This window comes from Pseudorca crassidens, chromosome 14 (assembly GCF_039906515.1).
Source record: "Pseudorca crassidens isolate mPseCra1 chromosome 14, mPseCra1.hap1, whole genome shotgun sequence".
NCBI classification, from domain to species: Eukaryota; Metazoa; Chordata; class Mammalia; order Artiodactyla; family Delphinidae; genus Pseudorca; species Pseudorca crassidens.
This window is the reverse complement of record NC_090309.1, coordinates 54,289,165-54,303,565: the sequence shown is the minus strand read 5'-3', so window position 1 is coordinate 54,303,565 and position 14,401 is coordinate 54,289,165. Positions and strand designations below refer to the sequence as shown.

General features: G+C 40.7%; 1 protein-coding gene across 2 annotated transcripts in view; it reads left to right on the top strand.

Moving 5' to 3' along the window:
• The window catches only part of RHOQ (ras homolog family member Q), a 38,771-nt gene that overhangs the window by 19,545 nt on the left and 4,825 nt on the right, over nt 1-14,401 (top strand). For both annotated transcript variants that reach the window (XM_067703086.1, XM_067703085.1), the window contains exons 3-4: nt 12,181-12,345; nt 12,652-12,747. In XM_067703086.1, the coding sequence (XP_067559187.1) occupies nt 12,181-12,345; nt 12,652-12,747 (261 nt within the window). The remainder of the gene's footprint in view (nt 1-12,180; nt 12,346-12,651; nt 12,748-14,401) is intronic.

The following is a 14,401-nucleotide window of genomic DNA, read 5'->3' as shown; positions in this document are numbered from 1 at the left end:
TGTGTGTGTGTGTGCACACGCATGTGTGTAGGCCCGTGAGGACCCAACTTTGCATACTTGTGGACCTATGTGTATTTTCCTTAAATTAAGGTGAAATTCACACAACATAAAATTAATCATTTTAAGTGTACAGTTCAGTGGCATTTAGTACCTTCACAATGTTGCATAACCTCCACCTCTGTCGAGTTCCAGAACATTTTCATCACACCAACAGAAATTGTGTATACTTTCTAAAGGGTCTGTTCTGTGCAAATGTATTTGTGAACCGCATTAGGTCATCCTGATTTTGCCTACCTGCCCAGAAGCCTCCCTCCCTCGTCTGCCTGTCCCATGTCTTTGGCCAAGGAGTGTGGTCTAAGACCTCAGATTCCAAATGGGTTTGCTAGTCATGGTAAACTCCTCCATGCAGTGTGGCTGTCTCGGGTGGGCATGGAGAAAACCAGCATTTCAGGCTTAATCAGAGCGTGGTTCCTGAGGCTTCTCTTGCCGCTTGACTGCCTGTTCTATCTATCTGCCTGCACCTATCAGTCATCGTAAGCCTCTTCCTCAGCCTCAGAGGCGAAGAAGGTAGGTGTTAGTCCACAGTGGAGGAAAATGGTGTTTCCTCTGCATTTGGCCCATCTGTAACTCCTAGTTCTATGTTGGTGCCCTCACCACATGGGCAGCCCAGGTGACCTGAATCCACAGTGCCCAACAGTCCTCTGTAGCTCAAGCATTAAAAAGGTAAGAGGGGGCTTCCCTGGTGGCGCAGTGGTTGAGAGTCCGCCTGCCGAAGCAGGGGACACGGGTTCGTGCCCCGGTCCGGGAAGATCCCACATGCCACGGAGCAGCTGGGCCCGTGAGCCATGGCCGCTGAGCCTGCGCGTCCGGAGCCTGTGCTCCGCAATGGGAGAGGCCACAACAGTGAGAGGCCCGCATACCGCAAAAGAAAAAAAAAAAAAGGGTAAGAGGGCTGTTCCCCTGGAAGTGTCAGGCCTGGTACTTATATATGCCTGCCTCCAAATAGCTGGCCCTGGGCAGCATCCGCTCCCCTGTGATACAGGGACCACAGCACCAGCCAATGTAGTGGGGATCCCTGAATAGTCTCCATGAGCTGCAGAGATGGGGCCGGTGAGTAGCAAATCCTTCCCTACTGAGTGAGGGGTGGAGGGAGAGAGAGGGAGACAGAGAGGAGGAGCAGCAGAAGGAGAAGAAGGGGTGAGGAAAGAGCTGCCTTCAGTCATCTAGGGACTACTTCATGCTGATTCCACTACTTAGATCTTGTGCTCACCCAGGAACCAATATCAGGCACACCTCAGAGGTACTGCAAGTTCAGACCATGCAATAAAGTGAATATCGCAATAAAGTGAGCAGATGAATTTTTTGCTTTCCTAGTGCATGTGAAAGTTATGTTTATACAGTAGTCTATTAAGTGTGCAAAAGCATCATGTCTAAAGAAAAAGTGCATACCTTAATTAAAAACTATTGCTTAAAAATGCTAACCATCACCTGAGCCTTCAGCGAGTTCATAGTAGTAACGTCAAAGATCACTGATCAGGGACTTCCCTGGTGGTCCAGTGGTTAGGACTTCACCTTCCAATGCAGCGGGTGTGGGTTCAATCCCTGGTGGGGGAGCTAGGATCCCACATGCCTCGCAGCCAAAAAACCGAAACAGAAAACAGAAGCAATATTGTAACAAATTCAATAAAGACTTTAAAAATGGTCCACATCAAAAAAAAAAATCTTTAAAAAAAAAGATCGCTGATCATAGATCACCATAACAAATATAATAATGATTTTTTAAAAAGGCCTGAAATATTGCGAGAACTACCAAAGTGTGACACATAGACATGAGGTGAGCAAATGCTGTTGGAAAAATGGCACTGATAGACTTGCTCGCTGCAGGGTTGCGACATACCTTCAATTTGTAAAAAATGCAATCTGCAAAGTGCAATGAACTGAAGCGCAATAAAATGAGGTACGCCTGTGCTTTGGCCGGGGGCAGAGAGTGAGCCCCTTGGATAATCCAGGGACCACTTCATTCTGATTGGACTACTTGGATCATGTGCCCACCTAGGAACCAGTGACTTTGGCCGGGGGGTAGGGAATGAAACTCCATGATTGGCTTAAATCCAACCAGGAATTCTTTAAGCTAGATATGGGGTCAGGGTTCCCAGGGGCATGTGTCTGAATAGAGGAGTGGTGGGTCTTGACCTAAATCAGTTTTGGAAAGAAAGAACAAGTAGGAGAAGGATGCCAGGTAGACAGTCAATGATATCCTCCATCCTAGATAAAACAAATGTCAAGACAATGGCAAAAACGTGGTGGTGAAAAACAGTAGCAGGAACTAAAATGCTGGAAGAATTGCTCCGTCTGAGGCCCTGCGCCTTAGAGCTCACCTTATCATTCAGGAAGGTGGGTTGGACCGAGAAAGGGCCCTGATCTTAGGAGGCAGTTGGAATCTTGGCTGAAAGCGGTAACTGCAACCTGGGAAATTCACCTGTTAGTGGAGGATTCAGAGGCTCTATCCATCATCTCCAGCTCTGCAGCCGATAAAGGAGGTGCAGGCCACCGTGATCTGGCTGCAGTTTGTTCTTCTGACTTCATGTCCCACACGCTACCCTCATTCATTCAGCAAGAATTTAATAAGCAGCTACTATAAACCAGACTTTGAAGAGTAGTCCTCTGCCCTCACGGAGTCCTGTGGAGGATACAGATAAGAAAAGAGGTAGTTGTATTACAATGTGAGAAATGGGATGACAGGAGAAGGTGTTACAGAGAGAGGGACCTTGATCTGAATTGGGGGTTTGGAGAAGGTTTGTTGGACCAAGAGATTTTTAGACCAAAGCTTGAAAGATGAGTAGGAGCTGCCCAGGTGAGGAGTGTGGAGAGGGAAGAACAGACTGGCTGGGCAAGTGGTTGACCGACTTTGTGTTTGGGGTTGATACTGAGGACCCCCAGGGTTATGGTTTGATCCTGATGGAGTGGTGATGTCTTTTCGTGAGATGGTGAACTCAACAGGATTTGCAGATTTGAGGGGGAAGAAATGACTTTAGTTTAGAAATGTTGAATCTGAGATAATTCTGGTTCAGCCAAAAGGAGGCATCTAGAGCTGGGTCTGGAACTCAGAGGCAGAGAGCTCTTCCAGATACTCATTTCCCACTGTCAACATCTTGAGCTTAACATGCCCAAAATTGGCCTCTTGAGTTTTCTCCCTAATGTGTTTCTCCACCTTCAGTCTTCCTCATCCCTGTAAAAGACATTATCCATCCAGCTGCACAAGCTGAACCCTGGATTATTCCAGAAGGCTCCCTGGAGGCATCTGTCAGGGCTTTTCTGCCTTGGGCCTTTTGCCCCTAGTGTCCTATATCTGGCTTCTCAAAGCATCCCTCACATCTTAGGTAGACGTCGCTCCCTCCGAGAGGTCTTTCCAGACCACCCAGACTGAAGCTGCTCGTCCTGGTTATTCTCTGTCTCCTGGCTGTTTTCCTTCACAGCACCTATCCCAGTTCGCATTTATAATCATTTTTGTCCCAATTTGTTAAATACCTGACTCAGTGCCTCTAGTATATTAGATCCATCCCCCCTTTGATAACAATTTTTATGTTTCTCCTATACTTATCTTCAAATGAAGTCTATAGCTAATATAACCTTTCTGTATATATAATTTCAAATCAGTATAACATCCTGGCAGTAATAGGAAGGAAAAATAAAAGGAAAGTAATTCATAATCAACATATTTATTTCAGGGCTTCCCTGGTGGCGCAGTGGTTGAGAGTCCGCCTGCCGAAGCAGGGGACACGGGTTCGCGCCCCGGTCCGGGAAGATCCCACATGCCGCGGAGCGGCTGGGCCCGTGAGCCATGGCCGCTGAGCCTGCGCATCCGGAGCCTGTGCTCCGCAATGGGAGAGGCCACAACAGTGAGAGGCCCGCGTACCGCAAAAAAAAAAAAAAAAAAAAAATTATTTCAGTATTAAATTCCTAAGTTCCCAGGGCTGAGTACTCAGAAATCATAATGAAGTAGTCAGGTGAACAACCATGAATGCAATAGCTCTAAAAGTTGACTAACGGGTTTGTGTTTTAGTGACAATTAGAGTACTAAGAGCAACATTGCCAGTGGTGTGCAATTTTCTGCATTGGTAAGCAACTCCTGTAATGTTAGAACAACATCAAATAAATCTACCTTTCTACTAATATGCAACAGAGATAGATCCTAGATTCAGGTAATTATTAAAAGTTTTTTCATAGTCATTCAGTGCCTAGAGGTACACTCATCAATCATGCAGGACCCAGGACTGTTTTTCACTACACAGGTCAGGTAGCACCCTGGCTCACACCCCTAAATGCTGGTAGAGTTCCCCCATTCGTGTTGACGATCAAAAATACCTCCCGCACTTCCACAGTGTCCCCTGGACCTAGAGTAGTCCTGCCCCAGTGGGGAGGCACTTGCCTCTCCTCTGTTGTACTGTGAATTCCACGAGGGCAGGGTCCACGTCTGTTTCTCACTGGAGTACACAGTGTTCAGCACCTAGTGGGTTTATGTTTATTGAAATGAAAGAATGCATGACTATTCCATCAACATGAAATTTGTACCAAAAAAAGTTAGGAAAGGAGTACACTGCACAGAAGTGTGGCCTGACATTGACCTTCCTTCTGCATGCCTTAGGCCAGCTGACCTCTGTTTTAGTGAAAGAGACTTGCAATTATAGCTCCAGACAATGTAGAATTGCAGCTCTTAAATCCTTTACAATGAAGGAAGTCATCTCACCATGCACAAAAGAAATTGCACTGTCTCTGAAGCTGTGGTTTGTCTTTTTTTGGAAAGTCAGGCTTGTCTGTTGAAGAGCTCAAAACACTTGACCAGCTCTCTCATTTATCTTAACATGTGTATGCTATATTTATTCTCCCCTCACAGATGGGGAAATGAAGCTTGCCGAAGGGCCATATTTAGTTGAGTGTTGATCCTCTGCCTTGGGGGGTCAGCTTAGATAAAACAGTATCCTAAAACTCAATTTTTATGCAGTAGTTTAAACCTCCACCCACATTAAATCTGTTACTAGGGCTGCTCACAAGGGTAAAAAGTGTTAGTTTGAGCGTTTTTAACCATGTGACGTGGCGATCTAGTTCAGTCCTCTCCTTTTAGAGATGAGGAAGTGCAGGTTCACGAGACACGGTTAGATAATGGCAGAACCAGTTCTCCAGCTGGTCATCTTTCTGCTACCGCACATTTCAACCTTTCTCTCTCTTTTTTTTTCTCCAGCTAACCTAAACAGGAGTTATAAGTCAGGCAGCCAAAAGGAAGATAATAATGGAAAAGAAGCCAAAGATCTGGTCCACTAGCTGCTAAATAATTAATAAATTAACTGGGAGACTGACTTATTCTAATCAAAATATATGAAGATGACAGTTGCTTAAAGTCAGAAGCTGAACCTTCAGTTTCAAGAATTCTTTTACCAAGAGCTAATCAGGCTCACGATAAGTAAATACCATCTCACAACTGAACAGGGATTTTTAAAAAAGGAAAGGAAGGAAAGAAAAAAGGAAGGAAAAAAAGTCAAATATTTTTAAAGTTTTTGAAAAACAATGATCTCTTAGGAATTTCCAGCACTTAAAAAAAATTCTCCTCTCCAAATTTTCTTTAGTCCACCTGTAGCAGGAGAGTGGTAGGTAAATTCAATAAACTCATCATCGATGCATTTTGAACCAAACTTACCAAAATATTCCACAAAAGAACTCAACCCAGCTTCCTTGAAAAAGTTATTTTTAAGGGGGTGAAAGGTGACATTTCACAAAGTTAAATACAAAATGAACTTGAAAGTGACAAAAGGACAACACAAAAAAATGAGGTTTCATAGACTACTGTTACCAAGAATTATTGAAGAAATGTTGATAATTGATAAGATTTCTGACAAAACACTTCATCTTCAGAAGCTAGCTTCAGTCCGTATGCCCTCTTGGCTTTAGTATAGCACCTTTTAGGGGGTAGAGTGATTCAAGAGCCATGCCTGATGCCTATTTTAGGCTTCTCACCAGAAACAGATGTTTCAGATGGAGATTACTACTCCTTCATTTACCACAAGCCACCAGTTGTCAGGGACATTCTTACTTAGTTGCCTTACATTTTATATATCTCCAAGTAGTCAGAAGCTGTTTTAGACTTTAGAAGTCTGGGGCTTGTCTGTTAAAGAATTATTCAGTTGTGGTCCCACTTTTTCTAGGTTGTTACAGAGGAAAAATTCTTACAAGTTTTGATAATGACTGTTTTCTGAATCAAAGTAACGTCCTGGATTATTCGGAGGCGTAATATATTCTTATAGCACTTATAGTCTTCAAAGCACTTGTTGATCATCTCCCATTTTACAGACTGATAAACAAAGGCTCTAAGAAATAAGTGACTTGCCAAGGCCACATGCTAGTAGGTCATATATGTTCCAATCCTCTCCGTTCTGTAAGACCCAACCCAAATGCCACCTCTTCTAAAAGTCTTTTTTTAGAGTCCCCTAATTACTACCCTTGGTTTTCACCACATTCTGACTTGTAATACAATGTCTGCATACATTTGTCTCCCTTGCCGTGAACTCCCTATGAGCAGAAACCGTTATAAATGTTTTTGTCTCTTCCAACTTATCAATTCTCCCTCCTCAGTGCCAACTTTAAGCATGTTCTCTCATCAGCACCGCAGTTTCTTCTTCTGTTCTAGGCTGTGACTTTGAGGTCTACAAAGTTCTAGTGAGGTGCACGGGCACAACCATGGGTATTATTGCTCCTTCGTGTTCGTTGCCGTATTTTTAACATACAGGTATCTTACGAGAGCTTTGCAGATGTTTAAATTGTTTTACGAGTCAGAAAGGATCTAAACCTTGGCCTTCCTTCATTTCCCTGCTGGATGCACATTCTGGGCACATAGCAGTGATACCAACCAGGGTTCTTGGCCTTCCCCAGTCAATAGAAATTGACTAGAGGCCAGACAAGAGATTCAGGCAAGGCTTTACTGGGGCCCCTGCTGCAGCAGGGGGGAGGGAGGGAGAACAAACAACAGGTTTCCTTGCTTGCTCACTCGCTGAGCAGGGGCGAGCTTGTTCCTTACATGGGGTGAGAGTAGGGGTGTGTCCAGGGGTTGGGCTGGAGGGGCGGCTTAGGTGGTGGTGTGTGCAGGGGGCATACACAGTACCCTGCTTTTCCTCCTGACACTCTGTTTTTGCTCCAGGCTCTTCAAAAGTGGCAGTTGGGTTTTTTGGTCTCTTTGTATTGATCTCTTTTGGGTCCAGAATTTGCCCCAACTGCGATGCACACAGTTATTTTTAGTCTCATATAGTTTCTTTGTATCTTGTTGCTCCAGGAGAGGTTTATTCAGGCACAAGCATTGCAGCCCTGTAGCAAAGGTTCCCAGGCCCCAACCTGTCTCAGTAGGTGCTTATTAATGTTTCTTTGATTAAGCATTTATATATTCACCTGCTCCAATTTACACTCTCCCATTGTTGTATCTACTGCCTTTTTCTATGTACATGTCTTGAATTCCCAACTAAACTATAAGCTCCAAAAGGGAACGAGGGGACGATTATATTTTTTTATTTGTGTGTACGTGTCCTTAGAACATCTTCCATGCAGTATGATCTCAAAACATCTTTGCTAATTGATTTTCAGTGACCAGTTTTGTGATAGAATACCACAAAAAGCATGGCAAGGCCTATACCACCCAACTTGAGTGATTTTGCTTAAAGTACATATTTTGGATAAGTATTTTAAATAGGTGTACACATTCTAAAAACATGTATTTTTTTTTAATTTTTATTGGAGTATAATTGCTTTACAATGGCGTGTTAGTTTCTGCTTTACAACAGAGTGAATCAGTTATACATACACATATATCCCCATATCTCTTCCCTCTTGCGTCTCCCTCCCTCCCACCCTCCCTATCCCACCCCTCTAGGTGGTCACAAAGCACCGAGCTGATCTCCCTGTGCTATGCGACTGCTTCCCACTAGCTATCTATTTTACATTTGGTAGTGTATATATGTCCATATATACACTACCACTCTCTCACTTTGTCCCAGCTTATCCTTCCCCCTCCCCGTTTCCTCAAGTCCATTCTCTAGTAGGTCTGCGTCTCTGCGTCTTTATTCCCGTCTTGCCCTTAGGTTCTTCACGACAATTTTTTTTTTTTTAGATTCCATATATATGTGTTAGCATACGGTATTTGTTTTTCTCTTTCTGACTTACTTCACTCTGTATGACAGACTCTAGGTCCATCCATCTCAATACAAATAGCTCAATTTTGTTTCTTTTTACGGCTGAGTAATATTCCATTGTATATATGTGCCACATCTTCTTTATCCATTCATCTGTCAATGGACACTTAGGTTGCTTCCATGTCTTGGCTATTGTAAATAGAGCTGCAATGAACATTGTGGTACAAAAACATGTATTTTAAACAGGTCACTAAAGTGGGAGGGAGCACCCAGGTCCACGCCAAGGGAACAAAGGTGGTACAGAAGTGGGCACGCTTCTGGGCTACTGACTGAGCTGGGCATAAAAAGGGTCTCCTGACTGATGGCCATTTGCCACAGTTCTCTGTTGCACCTGAAGGTGTTTTGTTTCCTCTCAGAGCACATTTTGTTGGTCTCTTATTGTCTGTGGACTCTTGTCAGATTGTCAGCGTGTGATATTGTTGAAGGGTGAAGCTTGTCATCCTCACAGATCAGGCACTCGTGATGAGAATGGAGAGCCTAATCACTAAGCTACCAGAATACACTGTAAAAAACTGGATCCCGCTGGTACTTAGCCAATTGATAAGAAGCTAAAGCTTTTACTAAGCAGTTCAACAATCCTGTTGACCAAATTCACCATTGTTTTTGATGTAAGCCCGTTGTCTTTAATACACTTGAGAACATTTCGGTTACCAGGCCGAAATGTTTAGATATCTACCTTTAAAAAAATTTTTTTGGACTAAAATGTAATTGATTTCTTAATTAGGAGGACACTAGAGAATTGGCTTTGAGGAATTCTTTTAAAAGAAAGGGCAGTTCCGCATTTAACTTTCTTTGTGTTGTCAAATTTTAAATATATAGCTGGGGAGGAAAGAATTGCATGCCTCAATTTATTTATCCCCAAATCTAAAATTTCACATTAAGTTCACTCAAGATATTGCACAGTAGATATAAACAGTTGTATATGATGCAGGGTACAGTACGCACAGGGGATCATTTATTTTTTTAATTTGCTATCTATTATTAGACTTCTAATTACTCAGGCTGGATGGAAGCAGCAAGGTCTCATTCTGATAATCACTGCCAATTATTTAGCTGGAGATTACAGGCAGAAGGAGTTCATTTTAGATGGTTCAGATTTAAGAAGTAACGTTTCTTGCCAAGGAGTTCTAAACACACTTGTCTTTTTTTTTTAACCCCAATTCTTCACATTTTAACTATTCCAACAAAAATCTACAGTTTAACAAATCTAGAAATGATTAGTCTAGTTCCATTCCTTTGTGCCCACATGTCTCTTGAGGAAAATCAGTATGCACTGTGGTTATGAAAGGAATCTGTACGATAGACTTATGTTCTATAAAATGTTTGGATGAATATTTGAATATTAAGCATTTCTAGAGAACTTTGCATTCACTTGCTTTTTATTTCTTGTAATACCCTCCCAGAGAAAGAGTGCCCTTTCTATTTCCCTGATGAGGTAAAATTTTCATTAAAAAAATCTAATTTGATTTTCTTAAAAAATGTGTAATTCTTTTTTTTATTACATTTTAAATAGTCTTCAGGCTCTTGAATCCCCCAAATGACTAATTAGTACAGTAATAATATATCATCCTCTTTTATTAATCTGAAATTTATACTGTCCTCAAGAGACCTCAGTTTGATTTGTGTGTTTTGATGCCAGAGTAGAAAATTTTATTTCTCACTAAAGGAGTTTCTTCCCTGTGGTTGGAGAGAGAACGATGCAGAGCCAGGGCTCATGTGCCATTGATGGGACCCTGCGTGGATTGGCAGAGAATAGGAGAACCAGTTTCCCGTGGGATGAAGAATTGATGTTAAAGAGTTGAAAGAGTTCTTTTATGTGCTTGGCACTCTGCTGAGTGCTTTAGTTGCAATATCTCATTTATTCCTCATAATCCTATGAGATAGTATCCTCATTTCTAATTCTGTGAAAACTGGATCTCGAAATATGGATGAGGAGAGATGTGTAGCAAGAGCCCCCCATTCCCTGAGCGTGCCGTGTGCAAGTCTGCTCAGGAACAAACTGCTAGGTAGTTGCCAGGTGGAATGCTAAGATCAAATACTGTCCCTTTAATTCTTCTTCTCGACATGCAGTTTGAAATAGGCAGTAGAGTACAAGAAGTATACTTAATTCACCAAATTGTACTATTTAACACTCAAACTGATTTTTAAAACATGTTATACTTTTGATAATAGTCCTTTTGTAACTGACTGGGGTGCCAGCATGTTTCATACCCATTTTGCGTGATCTCTTCATTAATCATTTCTTAACACCAGAGCACTGCTTTGTTCGAATCCAATTAGAGGCCTCCACTTCTAAAAATAAATGCTAAAGAAGATTGGGGATGGCATTTCCCATCTTGTCCTGAGCCAACACTTGAGAAATCTTTCAGTGCCCTTGGCTCCAAACTGCAGGTGTGCCCTTCAAAAGCATCACAGAAAAACAGGAGGGTTAGCTCCAAAGTCAAGAGTTTGAGATAATATGAGTTTGAATGTAACATTGTAGTAAGAAAAATGTCAGAAGATGACATGAAAGGAAAATTGTCCCATGAGAGAAATACTACCTGAAACTCTGAGTGGAAGATGTTTTTAATATGCCTTTAATTCCACATTCATGCAGTTCTAGTAGTGAAGCAGGTCATTTAAGAGGGGTGGTGGCTTAGGCCAAAAATAAACTTTCCTTGAAACCAGATGAGAGGCTAGCCCTGACAAAAATGGAATCCTGACTGTTCACTCACAAAAATGTAAGCAAGTAGAATTTTGTGTCATAGGAAATAATCTAAATGAAACAGGATCTTCACTGTCTTTTGTGATGGAGAGATGCTAAAACAGCCCTTCTATAAAATGTGAAGCAGCAGTTTAAATATGGAAGGCATATTTTATAATAACCTATAAGGGAAAAGAATCTGAAAAAGAATAGATATCATGTGTGTGTACATATATATATATGTACACACACATACATATATATATAATTGAATCACTTTGCTGTACACCTGAAACTAACACAACATCGTAAATCAACTATACTTCAATTAAAAAAAAAATAATATAGCAGTCTAACGTATTCCGGTCTGGAACCATGTCCAAGACATACTGAAAGGTGCAGAACAACACGGGTTGCACGGTTTTCATCTGTGTACAGATGTTTAAATATGTACAGTTGTAGGCATATACATGCACAGAAAATAACTGGAAAGATACATACGAAAAATCTACATTTCAGGAAAGGAATGGAAATTGGAGAGGAAGGGGGATTTCGTGAATTTACTCAGTATGTTTCTATCTTTAAATTTTTACACAAACATGCATATGCACACACACACACACACACACACATACACAATTAAGAAAACTATATAAACAGGGAAAGCAAAGATTTAAGGTCTCAGTGAAGATGTATAGTGGTTAAGGCGTAGGTTCTGAAGTAAAACTGCCGGAGTTTGAATCCCATCTCCTTTACTTGCTGTATACTTCCTTACACAAGTTAGTTAATTTCTGTTGCCTCAGTTTAGACAAATGCAACATAGAGATAATGGTTCTTATGTCATATAGTTGTTACAAGGATTAAATAAGTAATACATGAGAGAGCATATGGATCATATGTTTAATAGTGAACATTCAGATAATATTATTATAAATGACTATACTTAAACATCTAGCTACAATCAATTCTGTGTGCAAACTTTTCAGTTAAAAATGCTTCCAGTGACAACTCTCGTCATCACAATGTATTTTCTCAGAGTTTCATTGTAGACGTTAATGATACTGTCATATTTTACCCCAGTGGTGTTCAGAGCTTCCAATTAGAATAGAATAGCAAAGACAAATGGAATTATGTTGTTTTTTGGTAGTATGTCATACATTCCATTTGTGGACTAGTCCTGACTTTGCTCCTTTGACCATCTAATCTAATGTACATATTTGTTAGTAAACTCTAGAAATGGAAATAATGAGGTTTTTCTTTCTCCCTTAGGAAGACTATGATCGTCTGAGGCCTTTGTCTTATCCAATGACTGATGTCTTCCTTATCTGCTTCTCTGTGGTAAATCCAGCCTCATTTCAAAATGTGAAAGAGGAGTGGGTACCAGAACTTAAGGAATACGCACCAAATGTACCCTTTTTATTAATAGGAACTCAGGTACGTCTGCTTTGATTTTACCCATTTAAGAATAACCTCTGTGGCCTGCCTTGTGGTGTTGCTCTCAGACAAATGGCCCTAAGGTTTCGCAAATGAGATAATAATATGTTGAATCTCCGTTGTTATAATAAATTCTGTCACATTTTTGGAAAAAGTAGTGTCAAAGAAAGCAATTACTTTATTAGTTGGTTTTAAAGATTAGGTTCTTTTGTAATCCTTTTTTGATACGTGGGGTTAAATGGGATTACATGCTTTATCTTTAAAGACTGATAATATTATGGGACATCATTAACCTTTCTTAACTAGATTGATCTGCGAGATGACCCCAAAACTTTAGCAAGACTGAATGATATGAAGGAAAAACCTATATGTGTGGAACAAGGACAGAAACTAGCAAAAGAGGTAATGCAACCTTTACAGAATTTAAAAGTAAATGTAAATGAAGCTAAGGTGATAATAGAAGCTAATATTTATTGCGCTTTACTGTATGCCAGGCACTGTGCTGAGTGTTTTACATGCATTAGATCATTTAATCCTTGCCTCGACTCAGTGAGGTTGGTCTACTAGTAACTCTGTTTTATGGAGGAGAAAACAGAGGCACAGCCTTGTCAGGTAACTTGTAAGGTCCGGCAGGTAGTAAATGGCAGAGCTGGGCTTCAGTAAAGGCCTCACTCTGGCCTTTACTAAACCTGTGCTACAAAGAGGCGTCACAAATAGGGGCTGCTTAATCAGGCCCTGTCGTCAGTGAAGACTCGTGGTGGAGAAGAAATGTATTGTTGAATTCTCTTCCACAAGAGAATTTTTATGCAAGGTGGAATATATTATCATTTTAAAAATATAACTGTGATGCACAAAATACCTTTTAACTTATATTCTTCCTCTCCGCAAAGTGAGGTTTACTTTTTTCTCCATTTGCCCCTAACATGGTTGGATTCTATTTTTTAGATGTTATGACTTTAATAGGACTTTTGTGGAAATGGAATATAATAAGGTATTTTTAAAAATACTATCAGGAGGCAGAAGGAAGCAAGAAAACTTTTTGGAGAACAGTTTTTCCTAAAGCAAAAGATAAATAGCTTCACTAACAAGTTACTAGCAAGGAATTTCACATATTAAATTCTGTCATCTTAGGAGAGAAGTAATTTCTAAATTTCATAAAGGTAAAAGTCATAAATGAAAGCACTGATGATTTAACTACGTAAAAATTTAATATGACATCAAATGCCAGAAATAAAATTAAAAGTCATATAACAAACTTGACATTTATGGCAGAAAAATGGGTTAATATCCTTAGTGGACATGAACCCCTTGCATAAGGATTAATCAGAAAAAGACATACGCATGCCCCAATAGGAAAAGGGACTCAGAACGTCAATGGGAGATTCTCCAAAAAATGCAGATTGCCATTGAAGATAAAAAATATGTTCATATTCCTTAGTAGTCAAATGTAAGTTCAATTTCCATCTATAAAATTGGCACAGAAAAGAGACGTTAATTAGAATACCCACCGTTCCAGGTGTAAGCAATTGGGTACTTTGTTGTTCTGTTGGTCTTTGAGTAAAAGCCTGGACAACATGCAAAAGCCTCAAAGTCATGTACACTTTTGATCAAGCAATTTCATAGGGAGGAGTTTATCCTAAGAATATTATACGGGATGTGCTTAAAGAGATAGCCATAAAGTTCCTGCATTGTTTATAATGGCAAAAAAAAAAAACCTGCATCTATTAAAAATTTATACTAATTTACTTACTGAGATGTTCATGTTTATTATGTAGTTTAAGGGGAAAAAAAGTGGTTGCAAAACACCATTTCTAGACCTGTCAGCAGCATTTGGCACAGTTGGTCCCTTCTTGAAACACATTCACTTGGCTTCCTTGAACGCCCTCTCTTGGGCTTTCTCCCCGCTCGTGGGCCTCTCCTCCATCTCCCCATCTCTGAATGTTGAGGGTCCAGTGATCCGCAGTCAGCTTCATGGATGTCTTTCCTTCTATATCCACACTCAGCCTTTAAGCTTGGTAAGCTTCTATCCGTCTTGTGGTTTGAACCGTCTGCTGCT